Below are 23,767 nucleotides of genomic sequence, written 5' to 3'. Positions count from 1 at the left end.
TTTTTGCAGTTTGAAAATGGTATACCCAGGTGTAGTTGTTTTTTTTTTTGGTACTTGTTGTGCTTGGTATTCTTGGAGTTCACTGGACCTGTGGTTTGATGTTTCCCACCAATTTGGGGCAATGTTGAGTTGTTTTTGCTTCAAGCAAGTATTCTGTTTCTTCTGTCCATTACTTTTTGTAATTTCCCGCAGTTCTTGGATAATCTGTTGCTGGGTTTTTGTTTTTGTTTTTGTTTTTGTTTTCCTTCTGGTCATTTTTTTCCCTTCGCTTTTCAGTTTTGGAAGTTCCTACTGATACGTGTGCAAGTCTGGAGAGTCTTTAGCTGTGTTCTGTCTGCTGCTGAGTGCGCCACAGGTGTTCATTTTTTATCTCTAGTATTTCTTTCCTTTTTTTTTTTTTAAAGATTTTATTTATTTATTTGAGAGACAGTGAGAGAGAGCATGAGCGAGAAGGTCAGAGGGAGAAGCAGACTCCCCATGGAGCTGGGAGCCCGATGCGGGACTCGATCCTGGGACTCCGGGATCATGACCTGAGCTGAAGGCAGTCGTCCAACCAACTGAGCCACCCAGGCATCCCGATCTCTAGTATTTCTTTATGATTCTTATTCTTATGATTCTTTTTTAGAATTTCCATTTCTGTGCTCACTTTCTTTATCTGTTCTTGCATGCCATCTCCTATTTCCATTAGAGCTCTTGGCGTTATTAGTTGTAGCTTCTAAAACTCCTGTCTGATAACTCCAGCATTTCTGTCATGTGTGTATCTGGTTCTGATGCTTACTCTTCATATTGTGTTTTTTGCCTTATAATGTGGCTTGCTGAAAGCTAGACATGATGTACTGATAAAAGAAACACCATCCTTCAAAAACAACAACAACAACAAAAACCCACTATACTTTAATGGCATAATAGTAAGGCGTTAGATAGGAAGTGATATATAGTCTGGTGATTAAGTCTCAGTCTTTTATTTATTTATTTATTTTTAAAAAGATTATTTATTTATTTGTTTGATAGAGAGAGAGATCAAGTAGGCAGAGAGGCAGGCAGAGTGAGAGGGGGAAGCAGGCTTCCCGCCGAGCAGAGAGCTCGATGCGGGGCTGGTTCCCAGGACCCTGAGACCTGACCTGAGCTGAAGGCAGAGGGTCAACCCACTGAGCCACCCAGGTGCCCTGCTCTCAGTCTTTTAAAGTGAGCCTCTGCCTGTAGGGTGTGAATTTCTCACGTGCTTCTCAGTTTTTCCCCTCTCTTAGGTGGGAGAAGATGACTAGATGAGCTGAAGTTGGGTATTCCCCTTCTTCTATATGGAAGGGTGGAGCAGGCTGGAGTTGGGCATTTCCTTTACCCCAGGTGGATTAATCTCTGGTAAAACCCTAGTTGGTTAGGTGCTTAACAAGTTGCCTTGTTAAGAAGAGAATGCTCTGGTGTATCTCACAATAGTTATTGTCCTCCTCCCCTTGCTGAAAAGTAGAAAGTTTTCTCTGATATTACCTCGAGATCCTGCTCATAAAAATAAAATTACAGAAATGTGGGAAATCCCCTATGTCTGGGCCCTTTTGGATTTTAGCTTCCAGAATTGTGCACACTTAGCCTCCAGCAGTTTGTCTGTTCCAGCTTAGATCTGTGGTACTGGATGTTGGTGATATTTCTGGTTATGGATTTCTGCTCTGTTAAATTGATATTCCATTTGTCTATGTCTCTAATTTTGGGGACAGCATTTGGCCTGTGACCTTACTTCAGAAGGATCTCAGGAGAGTTGTTTAGTTTTCATGGTATTCATCTTTTTCCTTGTTGGATGGAGTGGTAACTTCCAAGTTCTTTAAATGCTATACTGGAAACTGGAAGTAATTCCTTGTTTTTGATACTTACGTCTCAACTATGCTTTGTGTCTCCTTGTCTAGAAAAAACTTTGCTTTATCTCCAGAAAGCAAATCTTCGCTCATTTGCTCAGGTGGGTTGGGGAGAGATGGTTGCCAGAGCTCTTGAGTAAGGAAGGCAAATTAGGTACTTACCTACACACTCCCAACAAAGTTGATCCGTTCTAAGTCCTCTTTCTTCTCCGCTGTCAGCAGCAGGCATTTCTTTCTGCTACCAGTTCTTGACTTTTCCGAGAATTCAGTGGTGTAAAACAGGTTGGTTCTTAACCTTTCTTGTTACTACCAGTATATCATGCACCTTTTTTGGGTCTTAGTAGGTACTGTATATCTGTTATTGTTACATAGTTTTTGAGATAGTATTGCTGTTATTGGTCCTCATGTTTTCTTTATCCTTGTCTTTGCTCTAAAAAAACTTCTAATTTTTTTAAATAAAAAAGGGAGAGAGCTTAATGAAATGGCTGGGCTCCATCTGTGATACCTCTGTTAATGTTTTTAATTTGTTAAGTTTTGTTTTTGTTTTTGTTTTCAGATTTTATCCATTTATTTGACAGTCAGATCACAGGCAGGCAGAGAGGCAGGCAGAGAGAGAAGGGGAAGCAGGCTCCCTGCTGAGCAGAGAGCCCTATGTGGGGCTGGATCCCAGGACTCTGGGTTCATGACCTGAGCCAAAGGCAGAGGCTTTAACCCACTGAGCCACCCAGGTGCCCCTGTTAAGTTTTTATTTAATGGAAAATACTCAGTTAAAGCTTAGTTTCTTTTCATTTTCCTCCTTTCCCATGTCACACATGAAAATCAACAAAATCATATAATTAGTTAATTACCGGAAACATTTTGGTAGAGATTTGTGCCTTGTCATGTTTCTTCATTGGCAGGTAAAGTTAAGAATTACTTGATAGTGGAAGTATTTCTTATTTTAGTCTTTCTTCGTGGGGAAGGGAATAGACCTGTATGTAGTTTCTTGTTTTTGTTTTTTTATAAATAAGTATTAGTGGCCTGTTTCTCTTTTTTAAGATTTTATTTATTTGTTTATTTATTTGAGGGGAGTGCGGGGGGAGGAGCAGAGGGAGAGGGACAAGCAGACTCCGCACTGAGTGGGGAATTAGGCATGGGGCTCAATGTTAGGGCCCTGAATCAAGACCTGAGCCGAAATCAAGAGTCAGATGATTAACCAGCTGAGCCACCCAGGTGTCCCATCAGTGGCATATTTCTTTTTTCCTTTTCTAAAGGTTTTTTTAATTTTTAATTTTTAAAAATTTTTATTTTAATTCAACTTAGTTAACATATAATATATTATTAGTTTCAGGGGTAGAATTTTGTGGCTCATCAGTTGCATATAACACCCAGTGCTCATTACATCAAGTGCCCTCCTTAAATGACCATCACCCACTGACCCCATCCCCCCACCTCATCACCAGCAGCTCTCAGTTTCTTTCCTATAGTTACGTCTCTTATAATTTGCCTCTGTCTGTTTTCATCTTTTTTTTTACTTTCCCTTCCCTTATATGTTCATCTGGTTTTTTTTATTTTTGTTTTTGTTTTTTTTTGTTTTTTCCTTAAATTCCAGGGCTATTTCTTAATATTAAGTAATAAGCATCTGAAATGTGTATGGGGAAAATTATTTCAATAGGTGGTAAATGTGCCCCTAACCCCTTTTGAAGATGTTCTTGACCATCTCATTAAACAGGCTGCTGGCAACTATTCTGATTTCTTATCACAATTTAGTCATTTAAATGTGATTATTTACCTCTTAAAGATTTTCAAAAATAATGTTTCTGCAATTTCTTTTCATAATACACAGAGAAAGCAACCAGTGAGATGAATACTGCTGAGGATTGGGGCCTCATTTTGGATATTTGTGATAAAGTCGGTCAATCTCGAACTGGGTAAGTGTTGCAAAGTTTCAGAGGAGCTTTATTGATTCTCTTTATTAACATGAATAAAATGAGAGTTAGAAGGTAAAGTATATTACAATTACAATTTAGTTTAAAAAGGGACTTCTTTGCTAGCAAGATTTGAGGAATCATTCCATTTAAATTACTCTCTGTAACCAATCAGGGTAACATGACTGGTAACAATGTTGATATTTTAATTAAACCTTTGTCCAGAGTTGCTTCCCAAAGTCTAGCTTTTTCCACTGACTTTTAAAACCATTAGTGATTTCTCAGTTAAATGATTTCTCAAGTTTCATGGTTATTTTTCAGTTCTTCATTGTCATTTCTGCAGTATTCTACCTAACCAGTGACTATAGAAAGACAGTTCAGGACAATATAATCTTAAGCTTTTTGGCGTAAATCTTTTTGTTCATACAGAGCTTTCAATACGGCAAGTTGATTAACTGGTATACAGATTAATAATTTCCTTAATTCCTGGGCTAATAACATCTGATTTTAGCAGCCTCATTTACCCCTTTGTGCCATAAAAATATTGTCTAATTTGTGTACTTCCTGTGAAAAATGTTAGAGAACACTGCTGTGTTACACTTCTTTTTTTTTTTTTTTTTAAGATTTTGTTTTTAAGCAACTTCTACACCCAACATGGGGCTCCAACATGGGGCTTGAACTTCTAACCCCGGGATCAAGAGTTGCATGCTTCACCAACTGTGTCAGCCAGGCGCCCCATACTTGATTCTTGTGGTGCTAATCTTAACCCTCTGATGATGCTTTCTTTGGCTTTCCTTCCTCCTAAATATAGGAAGTTCCTTAAACTTCCTTTGATCCTTTCTTTTTTCCCCTAATCCTTTTTTCTTTTCTAGTACATTCTTTTTTTTTTTTTTTTTTTTAAATCCTACAACTTATGCATATCTTTATATGGGTGACATCTGTATTTTTCAGCTCTGATTTTTCTCACTGTAGCACTAGTCTTGGGGACACATCATTATTTCTGGGTATCATACTATATAAGCTTTGATCTCACCATGTAGAAACCTGAAGTCATGTCTCTTTTTGCTTTAAACCTGCTTTCCCTCTTTTGTTCCCTATCTCTGTTAATGGCAAGATTATTTAATTTGCACTTAAAACCTCAGAGTCACCTCCACATTAATACTGTTGCTAAATTCTGTCAGTCTGCCTCCAAAATATCTCACAGACTGTTGATATAATAAAGTCTTCTCAGTTAACTTCTTGAACCTGGCCAAACCAGGCAAGGGTCGTTTGTGTTCAGGGTCTTTCTGCCCCTTCAGTCAAGCCCTTCTTGTAACATGCAGCCCTTTTTAGGTTCCCCAAAATGTGGCCTCCAAATGTGGCCTCATTTATCCCCTTTGTTGTTTTTACATTTTAGTGTACTGAGTCTTTCTCTTTCTGACCCTGTTAGTTCCTTAATTTAATTGGGATTTGAGTAGCTACTGTGTGCTGTATATCTTTTCCTTTTTCTCTATTTCTGTTGGTCCCGCTTTACTTGAGACATTCCTTACCATGGCTAGACTATTGAATTAACCTCCTGGCGTTTCTTTCCATTTCTTTCCTATCCACTTCTTATATCCAGTTGCCGTATAACAGCTCTGACCATATTACTACCCTGCCTTCTGCAGTGAGTTGTCTGTCCTCCCTCTAGGCATCTGACTCATTTATTTTTCATTTATTTTTCCTCTAAGTACCATTTTTTTCAACAAAAGCCTTTCAGTTGCCAGTGCTTTTCTACCTTAGTTTATGCTTTTGGTCATTGTATTCCTTTAGTGTGAAGTATTTTATTCTCGCATTTTCTGTCTCTGTTTTCTCATATCTTTCCAGGCCCAATATACATATCATTTCTTCCACAAAGCTTGCTTTATCCCCTTTATAGCAAATCATATTATGGTCATGTGAATCCTCAAAGCACTGTATCAAAATCATTCTTACTTGTATTTTGTTGTGTGTTATAGTAGTTTATGTCTATGTGATAGACTTAGATTTGTAGAATGAAAAGGTCCATGAATTTTTGTTGTGCCGTTTAGTGGTAGTTGAGTTTAGTTTAGTTTAGTTTAGATAGCTTAGTAGTCGAGAGCATGGGACTCCGGAGTGAGACTGCCTGGGTTCACATCTTAGCTCTGACCGCTTAGCTGTGTCAGACTGTGTATCTTATCTTCCTCATTTGCTATGTAGGAATAAAAATAGTGTCTTCCTCACAGGGGCTTCTTCCTCACAGTGTGAGATTAATTAACATATATAAAGTGTTCACAGTAGTATCTGGCACATGGTTAAATAGGTACAACTTAACCTCCTTTTGATTGAAGTTCAATTTTGTGACAATTTGGCTATTTAGGATTAGGTATCAAAAAAAAAAAAAGAGGATTAGGTATCAACCCAATTCCATCCTACTATATTTTGGAAATAAAACGTTCATCTAGCATTCCAGTTACAGTGTCCCTCCTCTCCACTCTGTCAGTTTTCTTTTCATCTTTACATTGGTAAAGTTAAATTTGGTATTCATTTTGTAGATACTTTTTATAATAATATGATTTTTGCTTGAAATGCGAAGATAAACTCCCTTTCATTACTAGAAATATTCCATATTTTTCAGTTGAAAAATTTATAATCATCTGAAATTCTGCATAATGTACAGTGAAGATGAAGAGTTTAGTTTTTCTTCATGTTAACAGTTATTTTACTAGCAACATTTGTTATTTTTTTCATTTTTTCTTACGATAAGAATTAAAATCTACTCTCTTAGCAACATTAAAGTTATAATAAAGTATTATAAGTATACTGTCCATGGTGTACATTACATTCCCAGAACTTAATTAAAGCTGGAAGTTTTTACCTTTTGACCCCCTTCACCCACTTCACCTCACCCCACCCCCCACCTCTGGCAACCATCAACCCCACTATTCTGTGAGTTCAGTTTTATTAGATGCCACATGTGTGTGAAATCGTACAATATTTGTCTTTATCTATATGAGTTATTTCACTTAGCATAATGCCCTCAAAGTCCATCCAGTATTGGCCTCATACATTTAAAATGACCTTTAAACTTTAAAAAACTTTCCCATTTTTTTAAGATTTATCTATTTATTTGAGAGCGAAAGAGAGAGGGAAAGGGGGTGAGGGGGCAGAGGAAGAGGAAGAGAGAAAGCCAAAGCCAACTCTATATTTAGTGTGGATCCTGATGTGGGGCTTGGTCTTACTACTCTTGAGGTCAGACCTGAGCTGAAACCACAAGTCAGACACTTAACTGACTTTTTCTCCCAGGTACCGTTCCCCCTCCGTTTGTCTGTTTTTATCTAGAATCAATAGGTTGTATGGATAGTACCTATTTATTTAGATCAGTACATGATTTTTTTTTTCAAATTTATTTTAGACTGTATACTTCTTATCAGTATGTTCCTTAATATTTCAGTTATCTTTTGGGAGTTTTAATTGATGTTATGCTAAGTTTATGAATTAGGAAGGATTTTCAACTTTGATGATCTAAATAATGAGGTATAGTTCTTTTTGTCCTTTTAAATAATGTTTTTTCCTTTTTCTATTTTCTTCCCTTTTCCCTTCCACTTACTTTTCCTCCCTTTACATTTATTGTTCTCTAGTTCCTTTAAATCATTAATTTCTAAGCATTTATTTGTTTATATAAATGCAGTCTCTTGCCATAGCTCTTGTTAATAAAGAATTGTTTGAAAAGGATTAAATAATAATTGAGACACTATTCTAATATTACTGAGCTTTCAAAAAATAACAGTTGTGTTAGGTATTCTCAGATCAATTTAGTAGTAGAAAATTATGAAGGTGCTTTTCAGGTGAACAGTAAACTGTGGGATACTTATGGTGGTGTTCGTAATATTTCTTTTGTTTGCTTATTTATTTTTATTGTGGTAAAATATATATAGAATAAAATTTATGACTTTAAACATTTTGTGGCATATTTTTGACATTCAGTACATTCACATTGTTGTGGGGTTATTATCAGAAGTTATCACTTCTAGTACTTTTCATCATCCCCATCTAAAACTCTGCTTACTAGACAACTCCTTACCACCACCCCTCCCCCTGCCAGCATCTGGTAACCACTCATAGTTTGTTTCTAATCTTTGAAATCATTTTGTAATTAGTTTATATAGAGAACTTGCAGAGATTTGGTTTATGTTTTCTAGGAACCTACATACATATGTTTAGTTATGGGTTGCTGATGGTAGCATAAGAATATTGAACATTAGAGGGTATCATGCTTAGCGAAATAAGTCAATCAGAGAAAGACAACTATCATATGATCTCCCTGATATGAGGGAGAGGAGATGCAACATGGGGGGTTAAGGGGGTAGGAGAAGAGTAAATGAAGCAAGATGGGATTGGGAGGGAGATAAACCATAAGTGACTCTTAATCTCACAAAACAAACTGAGGGTTGCTGGGGGGAGGGGGGTTGGGGGGGGTGGGGTTATGGACATTGGGGAGGGTATGTGCTATGGTGAGTGCTGTGAAGTGTGTAAACCTGGCGATTCACAGACCTGTACCCCTGGGGAAAAAAATATATGTTTATAAAAAAAAAAAAAGAATATTGAACATTACTTTAGGTTGTCAGCGAGGTATTCTAGGTACCTGGTGTGCTTCAGAGAAGACTGAGAAATGCCCTTGGTGTGAGAAGGTGTTCCTGAAACCATACCCATGTGATGTGTATTTTCCTGAAACAGATTTGGGTAGGGTAGGTTGAAGTAGAGGGAAGTTATAGATTGGAATGCATTTCATAAAGTTATTTGTGTACTAGGCAACAATGTAGATTTTTTTAAAAAAAGCATTGCCATTTGGTTTTAATCTAATTTTATAAAATGTACAAATCCATTTAAGTAGGTGGATTTGGAGATTGTGGAGGCAACTTGAGGAAAAGCTTTTCTTTTTCTGTAAGCTTTGATATTTTTATCAAAATGATTTGTAACTATCAGTATATTGTGGAATTACTTAGTGCATAAATAAAATAATTTCTGTCAAGCCTTTCTTACTCTGACCCTCCAGATTGTTTTGGCCTTTTCTTCTTCTTCTTCTTCTTTTTTTTTGTAAGCATCAAAGAGCCATTATTGTGAAATTTTATTTAGTCAGAACTGTGACCCAGAAACATGGCTTCCAGTGTTTTGAAAAACGTTCCTTTAATTCTTTCTGTTTTAAAAGTTTTATTGTTCTGTTCTTTAAACCATATGCACATATGTGTGAGTGTATTTATATTTGTTGATTTCAAGAAATACTTATGCTTATATAAAATATGTACTTTTTGATTTAAATATAGATTCATATTTACATGGCTCAAAAATTAAAACAGCTTGAAAAGATGAACATGGACAAGTCTAACTCCCATCCCTGTTTTTCTGTCCCATCATCTATAGATAACTGCTTTTGTTCCTTTTGTATCTTTGCATTGTTTCTTGACAGAAACAGGAATTTATTTTCCATTCATATACAATAAGCATATTATATATACACGGTAATTAGTTAATTCATTAATATATCCTGATAGCCTTAGAAATACATTTCTTTCAATGTCTGTTCGCAGTGCACTGGTTGTTAAACTGACAAATTTAGAAATCATTTTCTAGCTTAACATGAGTTTTTGATTAGTAGCATGTAGAATATTACCACACTTAAATAATAATTATTAACTAAAATCATTTACTTAATAACTACAAATAACTATATCAGTCTCAGGAAACTTAGTAGATGTGGTTACTATTTGCTTCATATAGGTTAGAGATTTTTTTCTGAGCCTGAAATGTTTGAATATGCTGGACTTGAAACTATAAAGAACATTCTGAAAATTTTTTCTGACTTCCTAGGATATTCACATGACTTTTACTGTGCAATTCCAGTGTATGAGTAAGTACTGAAAAATGCCTAGCCAATGAGGTCATATGATGGACTGAAAAGTCTGTTTGTTTAGAATCAAGAGAACTTTGAAAATGATGGTAACAGTTTTCTTTAACATGTCTTCACATAATGAATAGCTTTTGTTAGTTTTAACTGATTTGCTTATATTCTCATGTGAAAAATAAATGCGAGGGTAGGTGTTGATTATCCACAATAACAAGCTAAAATTAAAGTTCTCTAATTGATATCTAGATTAATTTGTGCTGTTATTTTATAGCTGAATTGTCTTTTGGACAGAGATATAGTTGACTGAATGTGGAAAACATGATACAACTTTTTTCTTTACTTGGTTAAGGGATCTATTTAGGTGGTAAATCTGATTTATTCCTGTAGAACTAAATCTTTGATTTATTCCTGTAGAACTTGAACTTGGGCTGTAACTATTTCTGTTTTTCAACTGGAGTTTAAAAGAATATTTCCAGATTTTTTTAAAAGGAAAAGTAGTCTTTTACTCAGCCATCTTTAGTCAGGTAGAGAAACACATCTCTTCCAATTGTAATTGTATCTTCAACTTATAGGCCTTAATTTTTAAAGTCTTTCAAGTGCTCTTTAAAAAATAATAGCCAACATTTATTGATGGTTTATTATTTTCCAGGTCTTGTTTAAGGTCCTTAGAAACATTATATTTATAATTATCATAGCAGCTCTAGATAGTATAGGTTTTTCCAGTTTACAAATGGAATCTAATTCATATTTAGGATTAAATATAATTTAAATTAAGGGAAATCCCAACAGGAGTAAAATTAAAGGATTTTTTGTAAAGCGTGATCTTGATTTTCATGTCTCTCTTACTTTTTACATTATGGACTTATTTTTAGTTAGTTTCATTCTCTCTGCATCAGTCATTTTTTCTTTTTTCTTTTTTTAAAAGATTTTATTTATCTATTTGACAGAGACACAGCGAGAGAGGGAACACAAGCAGGGGGAATGGGAGAGTGAAAAGCAGGCTTCCCGCTGAGCAGGGAGCCCCATGCGGGGCTCAGTTCCAGCACCCTGGGATCATGACCTGAGCCGAAGGCACCCCAGTCATTTTTTCTTTCAGTTGACAAAACAGTACTGGCTGGGTATCATGTTTTGTGTATGCAGTGGGAAATAAGACAACAAAGCCTTTGACATCAGCTGTGGTGACAGTCTACTAGAAGTAGAAATAAACAAGTAGACAGATAAGCTAAGAAGATAGTGATCAGAGTGCTTTAGTGGAGAATAGAAGGGGAGACCTACTTAGATGTTGTAGGGAAGGACTAGTTTGAAGAGATAACACTTATGATTTTAAAGTTGAGAAGAACCTAAGAGCTGAAAGCAGGTCTGGGGCAGAGGAAATAACATCTACAGGAATCCTGCAAGAGAGACAATGCTTGGTGCTGGGACCTTCAAAGATGCAGAGTAGCTGGAACACAGGTGAGTTGCTCTAAATGAGCATAGAGTATAAGAGAGTGAGTGAGTTAGAAAAGTAGAAGTGGTAGTTGGAATGCTTGAAATTGAGGTTATAGAGGGTTTGCACTTACTGGTAATGGCATGGTTTAGGATGTGGCCATGACAGTTAATAAAGTGAGATAGCAGTTGTAAAGCCAAGATGTTAGGAACATCGCTTATATAGTAATAAATTAATATTTCTGAGAATTAAGACAAGAGTAATGTTGGAGAGGGTGACAGTGAGCCAGGAGTTAAAATCATTGAGGGATGAAGGGGTAATTGAGGTGTTTCTTGTTTTTTTTGTTTTTGTTGTTATTTTGTTTTTTTAGAGAGAGAAAAAGAGGGAGGGATAGAGGGAGAAGGAGAGATACAATCTCAATCCACGCCTAGCGTGGAGCCCAACATGGTGCTGATTCAACAACCTGATGGTCATGACTGAGCCCAAATCAAGAGTTGGACACTTAACCGACTGAGCTACCTAGGCACCCCACTTGAGGTTTTTTAAATAAATGCAGTAAGAAGCTAGTCTGGGCTTGATGGGAATTGGATTGTTTTAGGGAAGAGGATGAGAGAATGATTTGAAAGTAGTAAAGGGGGCAAAGAAGACCCGTATCTTGTACCTACCTATAGAGTGGGAGTAGTATCCTCCCTGGAAGATGGTGGAGAGCCAGATTTCTGTAGCGCCAAAGAATTATGGATTGGGGCTTTTGTTGACAGTGGACTATGAATTCTACACAGTGGGGAGGTTTCAGAAGGTGAAAAGAAATGCATATGTAGAGCTTATTAATGGTGGATAGTCTGGAGCTTTTCATAGGGACTGGTATAAATAGAAATAATAGGCATGTGTTCTCAGATTCTCAATTTTTGGATAGTAGAGAAAGTTGGGTGCCCAAGACTTCCTCCTGACCTTTGCAAATGGAACCTTGGAAGTCTAGGAAGGAGTGGTTGGGGCTCTCTGACCCTGTCTATACAGGTAAAGGGGCTCCTCTTTGTTTTTGTTTTTTGTTGTTTTTGTTTTTTTGGTTTGTTTGTTTTTTAAAGATTTATTTGTTTGAGAGAGAGAGAGAGAAATAGCATATGCGGGGTGGAAAGCGGGTGGCAAGGAAGGTCAGAGGAAGAGAGAATCTTAAGCAGATTCTTTGCTTAGCTCAGAGCTGGACTCAGGCCACAGCCCTGAGATCAAAACTTGAGCCAAAACCAGGAGTTGACCACTTAACTCACTGCACCACCCAGGTGTCCCAGTCTTTGTTATTGTTGTTGTTTTTTTAAAGTGTTTATTTTAATTCCAATAGTTAACATATAGTGTTGTATTTATTTCAGGTGTGCAGTATAATAATTCAGCACTTCCATACATCACCCCGGGGTCATCATTGGGTAGTCTTACATTGAATCAAAGGCTCTTACCCTTCGCAAGATTAAACATCATTTTCTATGTTTAAGAGATTTTTGTTTCCTTTTCTGTGAACTGTATGTATCCTTTCATTTCTTGTAGTCCTTGATATATTAGGGACATACTTGTCTATAATTTGAGTTTGTGTGTGTGTGTGTGTGTGTGTATTACATTATTCTTTTTACTTTTTTGTTTTTCCATTTAGAATTTTTTAATTTTTATACAGGTAAATTCATCAGTCTTTTCTTATGGTTTGTAGAGTTTTGAATTGTACAGAACTTACCCTCTCCAAGGGTTTAGTGGGATTAACTAATTTTCTCTTTATGATTTCATTTTTTTTTTTGTTTCATAATTAGTAGACTTTGAAATACAGTTTTAGATTTATAGAAAAATTGAGCGGACAGTGTAAAGAATTCTATATACCCACCCTACCACTCACATACTGCTATCCTTATTAACATCTTATATTGTGTGGTACATGTGTTAATAAGTAATGAACCAATATTGATACACTATTATTAACAGAAATCCATTGTTCCTATTAAAACTTATTTTGTGCTGTACAGTTTTATGGATTTTGACAGGCCTTTAATGATAAGTATCTATCATTATAGTATCACTCACAATAGCTTCACCATTTTAAAAATGTTCTTTTCTCCACACACTCATTCTTCTCCTCCCTCTCTTTTAACCTCTGACAACCACTGTTTTTTTTTTATTGCTTCTTTAATGTTGCCTTTATCAAAATGTTGTATAATTAAGATCCTATATATAGCCTTTTCAGATTGTCTTCGCTTAACACAGAATGCCTTTTACTTAGCAAAATGCCTTTAAGCTTCATCTGTGTCCTTTCATGGCATACCTCATTTCTTTTTATTTCTGAATAGTATTCCAGTATATAGATGTACTATAGTTTATTTGTTCATCCACCTATTGAAGGACACCTAGATTCCGGTCAGGTTTTGGTAACTGTGAGTAGAGCTGCTATGAAATACGTTTCGTGTACAGGTTTTGCGTGTGTGGACTTAGGCTTTCAACTCATTTGGGTAAATACCTAGGAACATGTTTGCTGGATCATTTGGAAGACTATGGTTAGCTTTATGAGAAATTGCCAAACTGTTTCCCAATGTCTCTGTACCTGTGGTTACATTTTTTACATTTAAATCTTTGCTCTATTTGGAATATCCTCTTCTATAGTATAAGGTGTGACTCTAACTTTATTCTTTTCTGTCTTGCTACCCAAAATTCCAGTGACATTTACGGAGTAATCCATCTTTTTCTTTTTTGATTTGAAATACTGCCTTTATATATTACACTCCTGTATGTATTATCCTATGTATTTTTTGAACTTTATTTTTTGTCCTGTTTGTATGTGTATATACATGTGCTGCTTCCACATGGTTTCAGACCCTTCCTACTGTCCCCAGATAAACATTGGGATTGGCTTGCCTAGTCTAAAAACAACTATTTCTTTTTAAATTGGCTTAGTTTTGGGGGTACCTGGGTGGCTCAGTGGGTTAAAGCCTCTGCCTTCGGCTCAGGTCATGATCTCAGGGTCCTGGGATTGAGCCCCATATCGGGCTCTCTGCTCAGCAGGGAGCTTGCCTACCCCTCTCTCTCTGCCTGCCTCATTGCCTACTTGTGATCTCTCTCTGTCAAATAAATAAATAATATCTTAAAAAAAAAAATAAATTGGGGGCACCTGGGTGGCTCAGTGGATTAAAGCCTCTGCCTTCGGCTCAGGTCCTGATCCCAGGGTCCTGGGATCGAGCCCTGCATCGGGCTCTCTGCTCAGTGGGGAGCCTGCTTCCTCCTCTCTCTCTCTGCCTGCCTCTGCCTACTTGTGATCTCTGTCTGTCAAATAAATAAATAAAATCTTAAAAAAAAATAAATTGGCTTAGCTTTAAATTAATAAATTGTTTTTATGATATTAAATCTTCCTATCCAAGAACATAGCATATCTTTGTCTCTTTTAGTACTGTTGAATTTTTTCTCTTAGAAGTCTTGAATATTTTAGGTAAAGTTTCTTACAAGTTATTTTTTCCTTTTTCCCGCGTTTAAGTGAAGTCTTTCTTTAACTGGTTGTTTGATAGGAATTTTCTTTTTTCATCAGTGGACTGTACTATAACATCTGTGTATTCCTGAAGGGGGAAATTGAGAAGATGATTCGGGAGACAGTGGGGTTAGTAGTTAGGGTAGGATTGTGATTTGGTCTCATTTTTTCATCTGTACTTGCCCTGGAGAGTGATTTTACTTTTGTATTTTATTACAATTTTTAAAACACAATATGTTTTATAGCTAGGACCTATAGAGTCCTCGTGACTATAGAGATACTTTCAAAGATAAGGAAATTAATGCTCAGAGATTTTAATGTGACTTTCCAAAAGTAGTAACAGGTAAAATTCAAATTTAGGTTTTTACTCTGAATCTTACGTTTTTGCCTCACTTTTCAGTGCTGCGTTCTTAAGTGCCTATAGTGAACAATTATTTGAAAGTTAAAAATCATGAATCAGGACATGCCAATTTGATATTGAAGTTTTGAGTGATTCTTCTCTTTCCCATGCGTAAATCACATTGTGTTGTGCTTGACAGATATATACCTTAGTGTTAACATAGTCTAGGAAACTCAAAGTATCCTCATATTGAATTTAAGTATGTAGTAACTATTATTCATTCTTCCATCAATCCTCAGTGTTTAGTCTACCTACTTTCCTGCTGAAGTCTTTTGGAATCATGAACTTGTTCTTTAAATGCCAAATAACAACATTTGTATACTCTATTCATGTACTGTATTCACGTACCATTTCATCTTAGGAGAAACACCTACTTTATTACTGTTTTTTTCTGTTTTTCTTTAATATTTGCAGTAGTTTAAGGAAAATGTCCTGTTATTTTTTTGGTCAGGTTCCATGAGGGGGATAATGAAGAAAGTGGTATCCTCATTTTGAAATTAATTGATCTAAGATCATTGATTTAGTAGTAGATACAGTAGTTAGAATTCAAATTTGCTGTCTTTTTAGTGGTAATGATTTCCTTAAGGATGTAAAAGCTTATCACAGTTTTTTGTTTGTTTGTTTTAAAGATTATTTATTTATTTATTTGTCAGAGAGAGAGAGAGAGAGCGAGAGAGTGCGCGCACAAGTAGGCAGAGTGGCAAGCAGAGGCAGAGAGAGAGAAGCAGGATCCCCATTGAGCAAGGAGCCCGATGTGGGACTCGATCCCTGGAACCTGGAATCATGACCCAAACCGAAGGCAGCCGCTTAACTGACTGAGCCACCCAGGTGTCCCAAATATTTGCAATAGTTTAAGGAAAATGTCCTGTTATTTTTTTGTCAGGTTCCATGTGGGGGATAGCGAAGAAGGGGATGTATCCTCATTTTGAAAAGTTAATTGATCTAAGATCATTGATTGATTTAGTAGTAGATACAGTAGTTAGAATTCAAATTTATTGTCTTTTTAGTGGTAATGATTTCCTTAGGGATGTAAAAGCTTATCACAGTTTAACTTAATATTTTTATGATACAAAAATACTTTTCAAATGAGAAATAGAGGAGTGAGACCTATTTGAAATGAAGGTTTTTAACAAAATTTTATAAAGCACAAGATGTCACAAATCTTGACTCTTTTTTCCAGCAGAATCATTTTATGTTTTTGGCTTTTTCCCTATGTATAAATGGAAAGACCTTTTCAGGGAGTCCCACTAGCTGGGAGACTAATGTTGAGCTATTTATCTGACATAACTGTACAGCAACATACTTGAAAGTAGGTAGACATTTATGAATAATGTAACAATTTTGGATATTTACTTGAGGCTATTTAAAGAGATTTGAAATTTCATTATTTTTTGAAAAAGAGTTGCAGGAATGCAAAATTAGTTTTACTTTTCCGTGATCCTTCTGACTATAGATTTGAGCTGCATCATATGCATGTTTATCTTACTGAATTTAACTGTATTCTTTGTAGCCCCCTCAAATTATATTTTTCCTAAAGACTTGTCCTAAAGACTTTTCCTAAAGACTTGTGTTTTCCTAAATGTTGTCTATTTAGTGAGATATCATTTATTGAGTTATGTGCTATCTCACCATTTTAGTTTTCATTTCTCTTAGAGTATGAATATCTCACTGCACTAAGTGTGATTCACTCATGTATGAATTTTTTTTTAAACAACATGGCCTGTATGAAAGCTATTTTATTTTATATGTTTTTTTTATTTATTTGACAGAGACAGCGAGAGAGGGAATACAAGCAGGGGGAGTGGGAGTGGGAGAAGCAGTCTTCCCGCCCAGCAGGGAGCCCGATGTGGAGCTCAGTTCCGGGACCCTGGGATCATGACCTGAGTGAAGGCAGACACTTAACGACTGAGCCACCCAAGTGCCTGAAAGCCTTTTTCTTCAATGGGTGCTCAAAGTAACAGTTTTGGTTTAATAATTGAGGATAAGTTGCCTATGTTGAGCTTATTTGAGAGATGACAAAGTATGTTTTCTAATAGGTAACTCCCTAATAAAGAGAAATTGATTAACTGCAGTTTTTGCCACTGCCCGGACTTTAGAAACACACCCCAGGAAATGGTGCTATTCCCTGATATTTTACAGTGGTGAGATTTGTGCTATGTTTGTTTTTCACATGATAAGTTTAGAGCAGCAAAGTTATTTGTAGGTGGAAAACCGGGAAAGATGAAAAATAATTTCCCTTTCCCTGTTCTTGTCTCTGACCCTGGTCTTTTTGTTTGCATGTCTCAAGATAAAGAAAAGAGAGGATATGTCTTAAAATTTTTTTAAATACAAAAATGGAGTTTTGAGAAGGTTTTTAGAGAGACTACCCTTTACAGAGGTGGGTGATGGGAATCACTGGTAGATTTTTCCTAATGCACATGCAGATTTTACCTTTAGCATGTGTTTTTACAAAATACTTTATGTTTATTACCATCATCAGTCTCTTACCTCACATCCTGTGCTCCTCCCAGCATTAGATAATCTGAATTTTTCCCTTATTGTAATCCTATTGTAATTCTAAGACAAGATTTTATGAAAGCATGTACATTTTTCTCATAGAAAGCTAACTCAGTGGAAGACATACAGGAGTTGGTAATAGAGTTTTGTAAGGAGGATTATTCATTTATTCTAAATACTAAGTATTGTACAACAGTGAAAAGTAGTGTTTTCCATGTTTAGCTCGGTGACTTTTTATTCAGCATCGGCCATGTTGAAGGCATTATTATAGGCAGCATTCACAATGAAAACGTTTTATCAGCTTTGTGCAGTGGCAGTATCGTAGCCAATGAGGTTTATCAGAGGCGCAGTTATTGCTAATTGAAAACATTTTATCTTATGTGCAGTGGCTAGGGAGTAGGGAGCCAAGGATGAACAATGTAGCCCTGGATCCTGTCTTCAGAAACCCTCAAGATGGGGAGATAAACAGTTAAGGCAATTTTATTAAAATTTTATTTCAAAAGAAAGATGAAAAGAAAACCCAATTTTAAATTTTACAAATTAATAGTGTTTGAACAGCTGTCAGCACACTTTGCTAGAGGTGATTCTAGTTATCTATTGCTACATAACAAAGCAGCCTATGACTTAGTGGCTTATTATCTTCACGGTTCTTTCGGTTAACAGTTGGGCACTTCTTGCTTGAGGTCTCTCATGAACTTGTAGTCACCTAATGGCTGGGACTGGAATATCTGAAGGCCTGATTGGGATGGATGCTCAATCTGGTTGGCAGCTGATGTCTGGCAGTCAGCTGGGATCTCAGCTGGAGCTATCAGTTGAAGCATTTACCAAGGCCTATACATGTGGCTTGAGTTTCTTACAGAATAGTAGCTGGGATCCTAGAGGGAGCATTCTAGGAAATGTAGGTTTATTCTACATGCTTTTTATGAACTACGCATCTCAGAATATCACTTGTACTAATTCTATGGGTTAAGCAAGTCACTGGAGTCAGTCCACATTTAAGAGGAGGGTTATTAAACTTTACCTCTTGATGGGAAGTGGCAGGTTCACTTCGTAGAAGAGCATGTGGAAAGGGAGTTATTATTGTGGTTATCTTTGGAATATATAATATGCCACAGAGGCCTGCTCTCTAAGTATTGAATGAAAACTTTGACCTTGATAACAAAACAATGCATATATCATTGGAACAAAATAGTGAATTTTAGTAAATAAAATAGTAAATTCCATTTTTGATACTTGAGATAAACAGTCTTTAAGAGATTGAATGGCAAAATATGATGTAAGGATCCTTTACTATTTTCATCTAACATGTGTTTATGACTTTTTGCCTAGAAAATTGTTATTCTGTGTTGAGAGAGTTCTGCCCATTTGTAGATATTTGTAAATAAGAACAGCTAATATGTGAATACCATTTGGATAGTCATAAAGACTTAGTTTCATGGTGACCTTTCATGGTTTTGTTTTATGTGCATGACATGGTAAAACTTAGCTTATGAAAATTCATAAAAGCCAAAGTGAAGATGATGGCATAACATTAGTTAAAGCATTATCAGCTGAGCTATTTGCTACCTGATAAGTATTTTTTTTTTCACAGCATCATTGTAATTTACGTGGAGACAGTAATTCAGTGTGACAGTTTTGGTGACCAAAGTGGATTAATCATAAGGGTTGGTATTCTTTAGCACTGATATAAACATAAGGCACAATATGTAGAGGGATCTTGCTTTCTGGGTACTTTTCCAATAAGATGAATGAGCAAGAATGAAAAGTTTTATTAAGTTATTGTTAGATCAAAGGAGTGACTGTTGATGAAACTCATTTAAAGACTATATCCTTTCCAGAATCGCCTTAAGAGCTTCAACTTCTGCAGTCTTACTGAAAAAATTTTTGAATTGCTAAAGAAAGCATGGTAGCATGACTCTGTGATAATTGTGTCTGAAGGTTAAGGAGCATTCATGCCTTAATTTTCATTTACCTTTGAGCAAAAGGTAGCTTAATTTTAGTAGTTGTAACTTCCCATGGAAACCAAATGACTGAGAGTGGTATGATGGGCGACAAGTAGAGTAAAGAGGATTCGATAGAAAATATGCCCCTCTTAAAGCTCAGCTTTCTTTGAGGCCCAAGGTACTCCATTAAGGTGGATTGGAATAGTATTTGTGAATAATGAAATTGACTTTGATGCTTTAGTTCATCAGACCTGATATATGTCAAGGCAGCTCTGTATATTTCTAAAAAGTCTGTTTCCTGGCCAGTCTGTGATTTGAGAAAAAAAATCATTAAGCCACAGCCACTTGAAAGTACAGGTATCCTCTGTTTATGCCTCTTCATTCTTACTGAAGGACCTCTACTTGTACCTGTTTACCCTAACTAAAAGAAATTTGAAGGGAGTCTTCACGTTTACAATGGCATTCAGTTTTTCTTTGAGCTATTTTAGAGATAGCACACACCTGGAGCAGCAAGAGTAGCACCACCCAGCTCACCCTGGGGAGCTACACTCAGTATCTCAGCATCAAGCCACCATAGCTTTGAACTGTGTCTGTGAGCATTTGCTTTATCTTGACTGACTTTGTGCATCCATTAGCAAGATGTGTCCTAAGGTATCAGAAAAGCCCAAAGGAGGTTATGTTTGGGGTCTGGGAATGCTAAAAACATTTTCCTCATAAATTAATGGTCATTGCTTCTTCCCTTTAGGCCATTTAGGCTTACCCACAAGTCTTTACAGGAATGCTGTACTCTTAGATACTTAGAGAATTATTTGCTGCCTTTTTCTCACCCTTTTTCTGAACTACGTGTCTCAGATATATGCATAAAAAGCTGATTTTTGTGGATGGACATAGTTTGGGCCCTGTGACTAAACATATAGTTTGTCTTGGATAATCTCATTTTATGCCTCCTGTTCCTGAATTATGCCCAGTTAGCATCCATTTCATTTTCAAAAAGGTACTTGTATAGTTGATAAATTATATAGTCTTTACAGTCAACTTGAATTTTTCATTGAGAGGATAATAGCCTTAGTATACTTAGTTTAAATTCACTTGTAAAAAGAAAGAAGCCGAGGTATGGGTACCACGTAAGCTTGCTTGTACCAGAGCTAGGAAACATATTCAATACATATATGTATACATTCTGTTTACAGGAATATTTTTGTATTTATTTTTATATTAACCATAGGTTTGTATTTTAAAAAAATACAACTCTTGGGCCACCTGGGTGGCTCAGTGGGTTAAAGCCTCTGCCTTCGGCTCAGGTCATGGTCCCAGGGTCCTGGGATCGAGCCCCGAATCGGCCTCCTCGCTCAGCGGGGAGCCTGCTTCTCCCTCTCCCTCTGTCTGCTTGCTTGTAATATCTCTCTGTCAAATAAATAGATAAAATCTTAAAAAAAATACAACTCTTAAGCCTTTTTAAAAATAGTATTTTAGCCATAATCTTTCATTAAACTGTAAGTTTTAATAATCAAGTGTGTATATATTATTTCACTTTCACTTTGTGTTTTACTCACTATATGCCTCAGTGCTTATAAGCATTCTAATTGGTTTTTTATGACATTATCCTTTTTATGATGCAATAGCCAAGTTTATTTTGGTGCCAGAGGTATCATTGCCTTGGTTTTTAAAATTGGCTGTGGTAAAACATTTCAAGCTGTATAGAAATACATAAAATAAAAAGTAAAGGTTGCATTTCAATGCTCTTTCCTCACTTCCCTTTCCAAAAGTCTTCTGAGTTTGGAGTTCTTTCTTTAAAAAAATGAAAGTGGTTTATAAAAAATATGTCAGAAATTTAATTTAAGCAACTATGAAGGATTACTTTCTATTAAGTTCATTTACTGAGCTGAATCATCTATGGATCATTATTTTTAATGGTTTTAATTTTAGCATTCAGATAATCCCTTTATATTTCACCTGTACTGGCGCTTGAAATTATAATTTTGTGTTTTTATGTGTTGGCATGGTTTTCACAACTGCGAAAATTAGCATGAGGTCACAGATTCTGGCTCCTAAAATAAGTCCCATTATGAAAAAGGCAAAATTTAAATAATAGTATTATAGTATATTAATTCTTCAGTTTAATAATATTGCTATCAGATACTTTTTTTTTCTTTTAAATAGGCTCCATACCCAATGTGGAGCCCAATAGGGGGCTTGAACTCATGACCTGGAGATCAAGACCTGAGCTGAGATCAAGAGTTGGAGGCTTAATTGACTGAGCCAGCCAGGTGACCCTCAGATAATATTAAGATCATACAAAATCAATAGAAAAAGAGATGAATGAGAAGAGATGAATGCTTTGCATGCAATAGGTAGTCAATAAATATAATTTTAAAGTTTTTTTTTTTTTCCTTTTTTCTCTATGCTCTTTAGGAGGAAAGTTTCCAATAGTCAATGAAACATTCTTAGAAACAGAAATCCTTTTTTATTTTAACTTTTCCCTATTAATAATGACTTTTTAAAGTCACAGTGTTTAGTAGTTGTATTCCAGTTCTTAAAGGCATTTTTTAGGATAATTATTCTTACTGGCCAGTTTCTTCAGAGCCCATTGTAGTTCATATCAGTTGATAAGGGGTTTTCTTTTGTGTATGTTTTCATTATCCATCTCTAAAACTCGCTCATCATCCCAAATAGAAACTCTGTGTGCATTAAATAATAACTTCCCATTTCCTCTTCTTCCTTGCCACTGGTGACTTTCACTTGTCAAGGCTAAATTCCATGAATTTGCCTTTTTTTAGGGACCTCATATAAATGGAATCATACAATATATATCCTTTTGATAATGTTTTATAATATTAAGTAAAACAAATGCCATTTCAATCTGGTGAATTAATATTTTGAGGCTTTCATCCTTTGCGTTGTATGAATAGCTCCCAGCTTCCATCATCTTACTTCATTACAAGGCAGTTCTATGGTCAGAACGTAGAGTATTGACTCAGCCACACCTGGGTTTGAATCTTTTTTGTACCAGTTACTACCCGCTTGGGTATCGTGGGCAAGGAATTGAACAACTGTAAGACTCCAGTTTATTATGACTGTTTTGAAAATTGGATGAGTTCCTTAAGTAAAATTTTGAGAACCTAAACACATAGATGTTCCATAGGTTATAGTTACTTGCTATTACTATTACTGCTATTTTATAGTATCCCCATGAAATACATGTTTACACATACATGGCCTGGTATTAAAAAATAAGTCTGTTTTACTAAGAAGTGACTTCTTCCCAATATAATGCATTCCTTGTAAGTATACAGTTTGATAATTTGATGAGATTAGCAAATATATATGCTATATTATAAGCATTACTTCATTCATGGTAGAGAGCATTTAATCACTTCCAAAAGTTCTGCTGTCCTAAGCAACTATTGATCTGCTTTTTGTTATTATAGATTAAATTTTCCTTTCCTAAAATTTCAGAAATAAATTTGTGTAGTGTGTAATTTTGTATCTAATATAGAATATGTCTTGGAGCTAAGTCCAAGTTTTTATGTATATCACTACTTCTGTTTATTTCCGAGGGATAGTTCATTGTATGAATATATTAGAATTTTTTTCTATCCATTTACCCATTGAGGAACATTTGCATTATATCCAGTTTTTAGCTATTATGAAGAGAGCCACCGTGAACATTCTTACACAGACTGCTTGATAGTGTGCTTTCATTTACTTAAGTGAAATTACGTTTCTGTGATTTCATTTGATGTAAGAGTTATTTAAATTTATTAGATTTGTGTTTAATTTTCACACATTGGGTATTTCTTACAGTCATTTTGTTATTAATCTATAGTTTAATTCTGTTGTGGTCAAAGAACATACTTTGTATGATTTTTAAGTTTGTCACCATTTGTTTTATAGTCTAGAATGTGATCTATCTTGGTGAATTTTCTATGCACTTGAAAATTGTGTTTTCTACCATGTGTGAGTAGAATGTTCAAAAGGCCCAGATAGGTGGTAGTATTCAATTATTCTATATCTATATCCATACTTCTCGTTTGTTTTACTTATGCTGTCACATTACTGAGAAGAGTATGTTGAAGTTCTAGGAGACCAGACTTGTCAGTTTTTCCTTTCATTTCTGTATATGTATATATATATATGTGTATATGTTTCTTTTATATATTTTGAAATTCTCTTAGAATTATGTTTTTTTAGAGAAGTAACCCTTTCATTATTATGAAATGTCTCTTTTTATCTCTGCTAGTATTCCTTGTTTGAAATTGTGAAAACCACTTGACCTTCTTTTATGTTGATATGTCTTTCCCTGTCTTGTTTCTTTTAATCTATCTGTATTTGTTTATTTTTTTATTTTTTACTTTAAAAAATATTTTATTTATTTGTCAGGGAGAG

General features: G+C 35.6%; 1 protein-coding gene and 1 pseudogene across 5 annotated transcripts in view; both read left to right on the top strand.

Moving 5' to 3' along the window:
• Positions 1-23,767, top strand: part of STAM (signal transducing adaptor molecule) — a 96,055-nt gene that overhangs the window by 19,262 nt on the left and 53,026 nt on the right. For 2 of the 5 annotated variants that reach the window (XM_032880889.1, XM_032880893.1), the window contains exon 2: positions 3,670-3,754. The exons of 1 other annotated variant lie outside the window; for it this stretch is intronic. In XM_032880889.1, the coding sequence (XP_032736780.1) occupies positions 3,670-3,754 (85 nt within the window). Of the gene's footprint in view, positions 1-3,669; positions 3,755-9,595; positions 9,636-10,869; positions 11,085-23,767 lie in introns of those variants that run through there. 2 more of the 5 variants (XM_032880890.1, XM_032880891.1) reach the window with 2 other exon arrangements.
• Positions 17,738-17,940, top strand: LOC116881267 (annotated as a pseudogene).

The sequence above is a fragment of the Lontra canadensis genome, unplaced genomic scaffold, assembly GCF_010015895.1.
Source record: "Lontra canadensis isolate GAN:19392208 unplaced genomic scaffold, GSC_riverotter_1.0 scaffold72, whole genome shotgun sequence".
Taxonomy (NCBI): Eukaryota; Metazoa; Chordata; class Mammalia; order Carnivora; family Mustelidae; genus Lontra; species Lontra canadensis.
The sequence above is the reverse complement of the archived record's forward strand: the minus strand, read 5'-3'. Positions and strand labels throughout refer to the sequence as shown.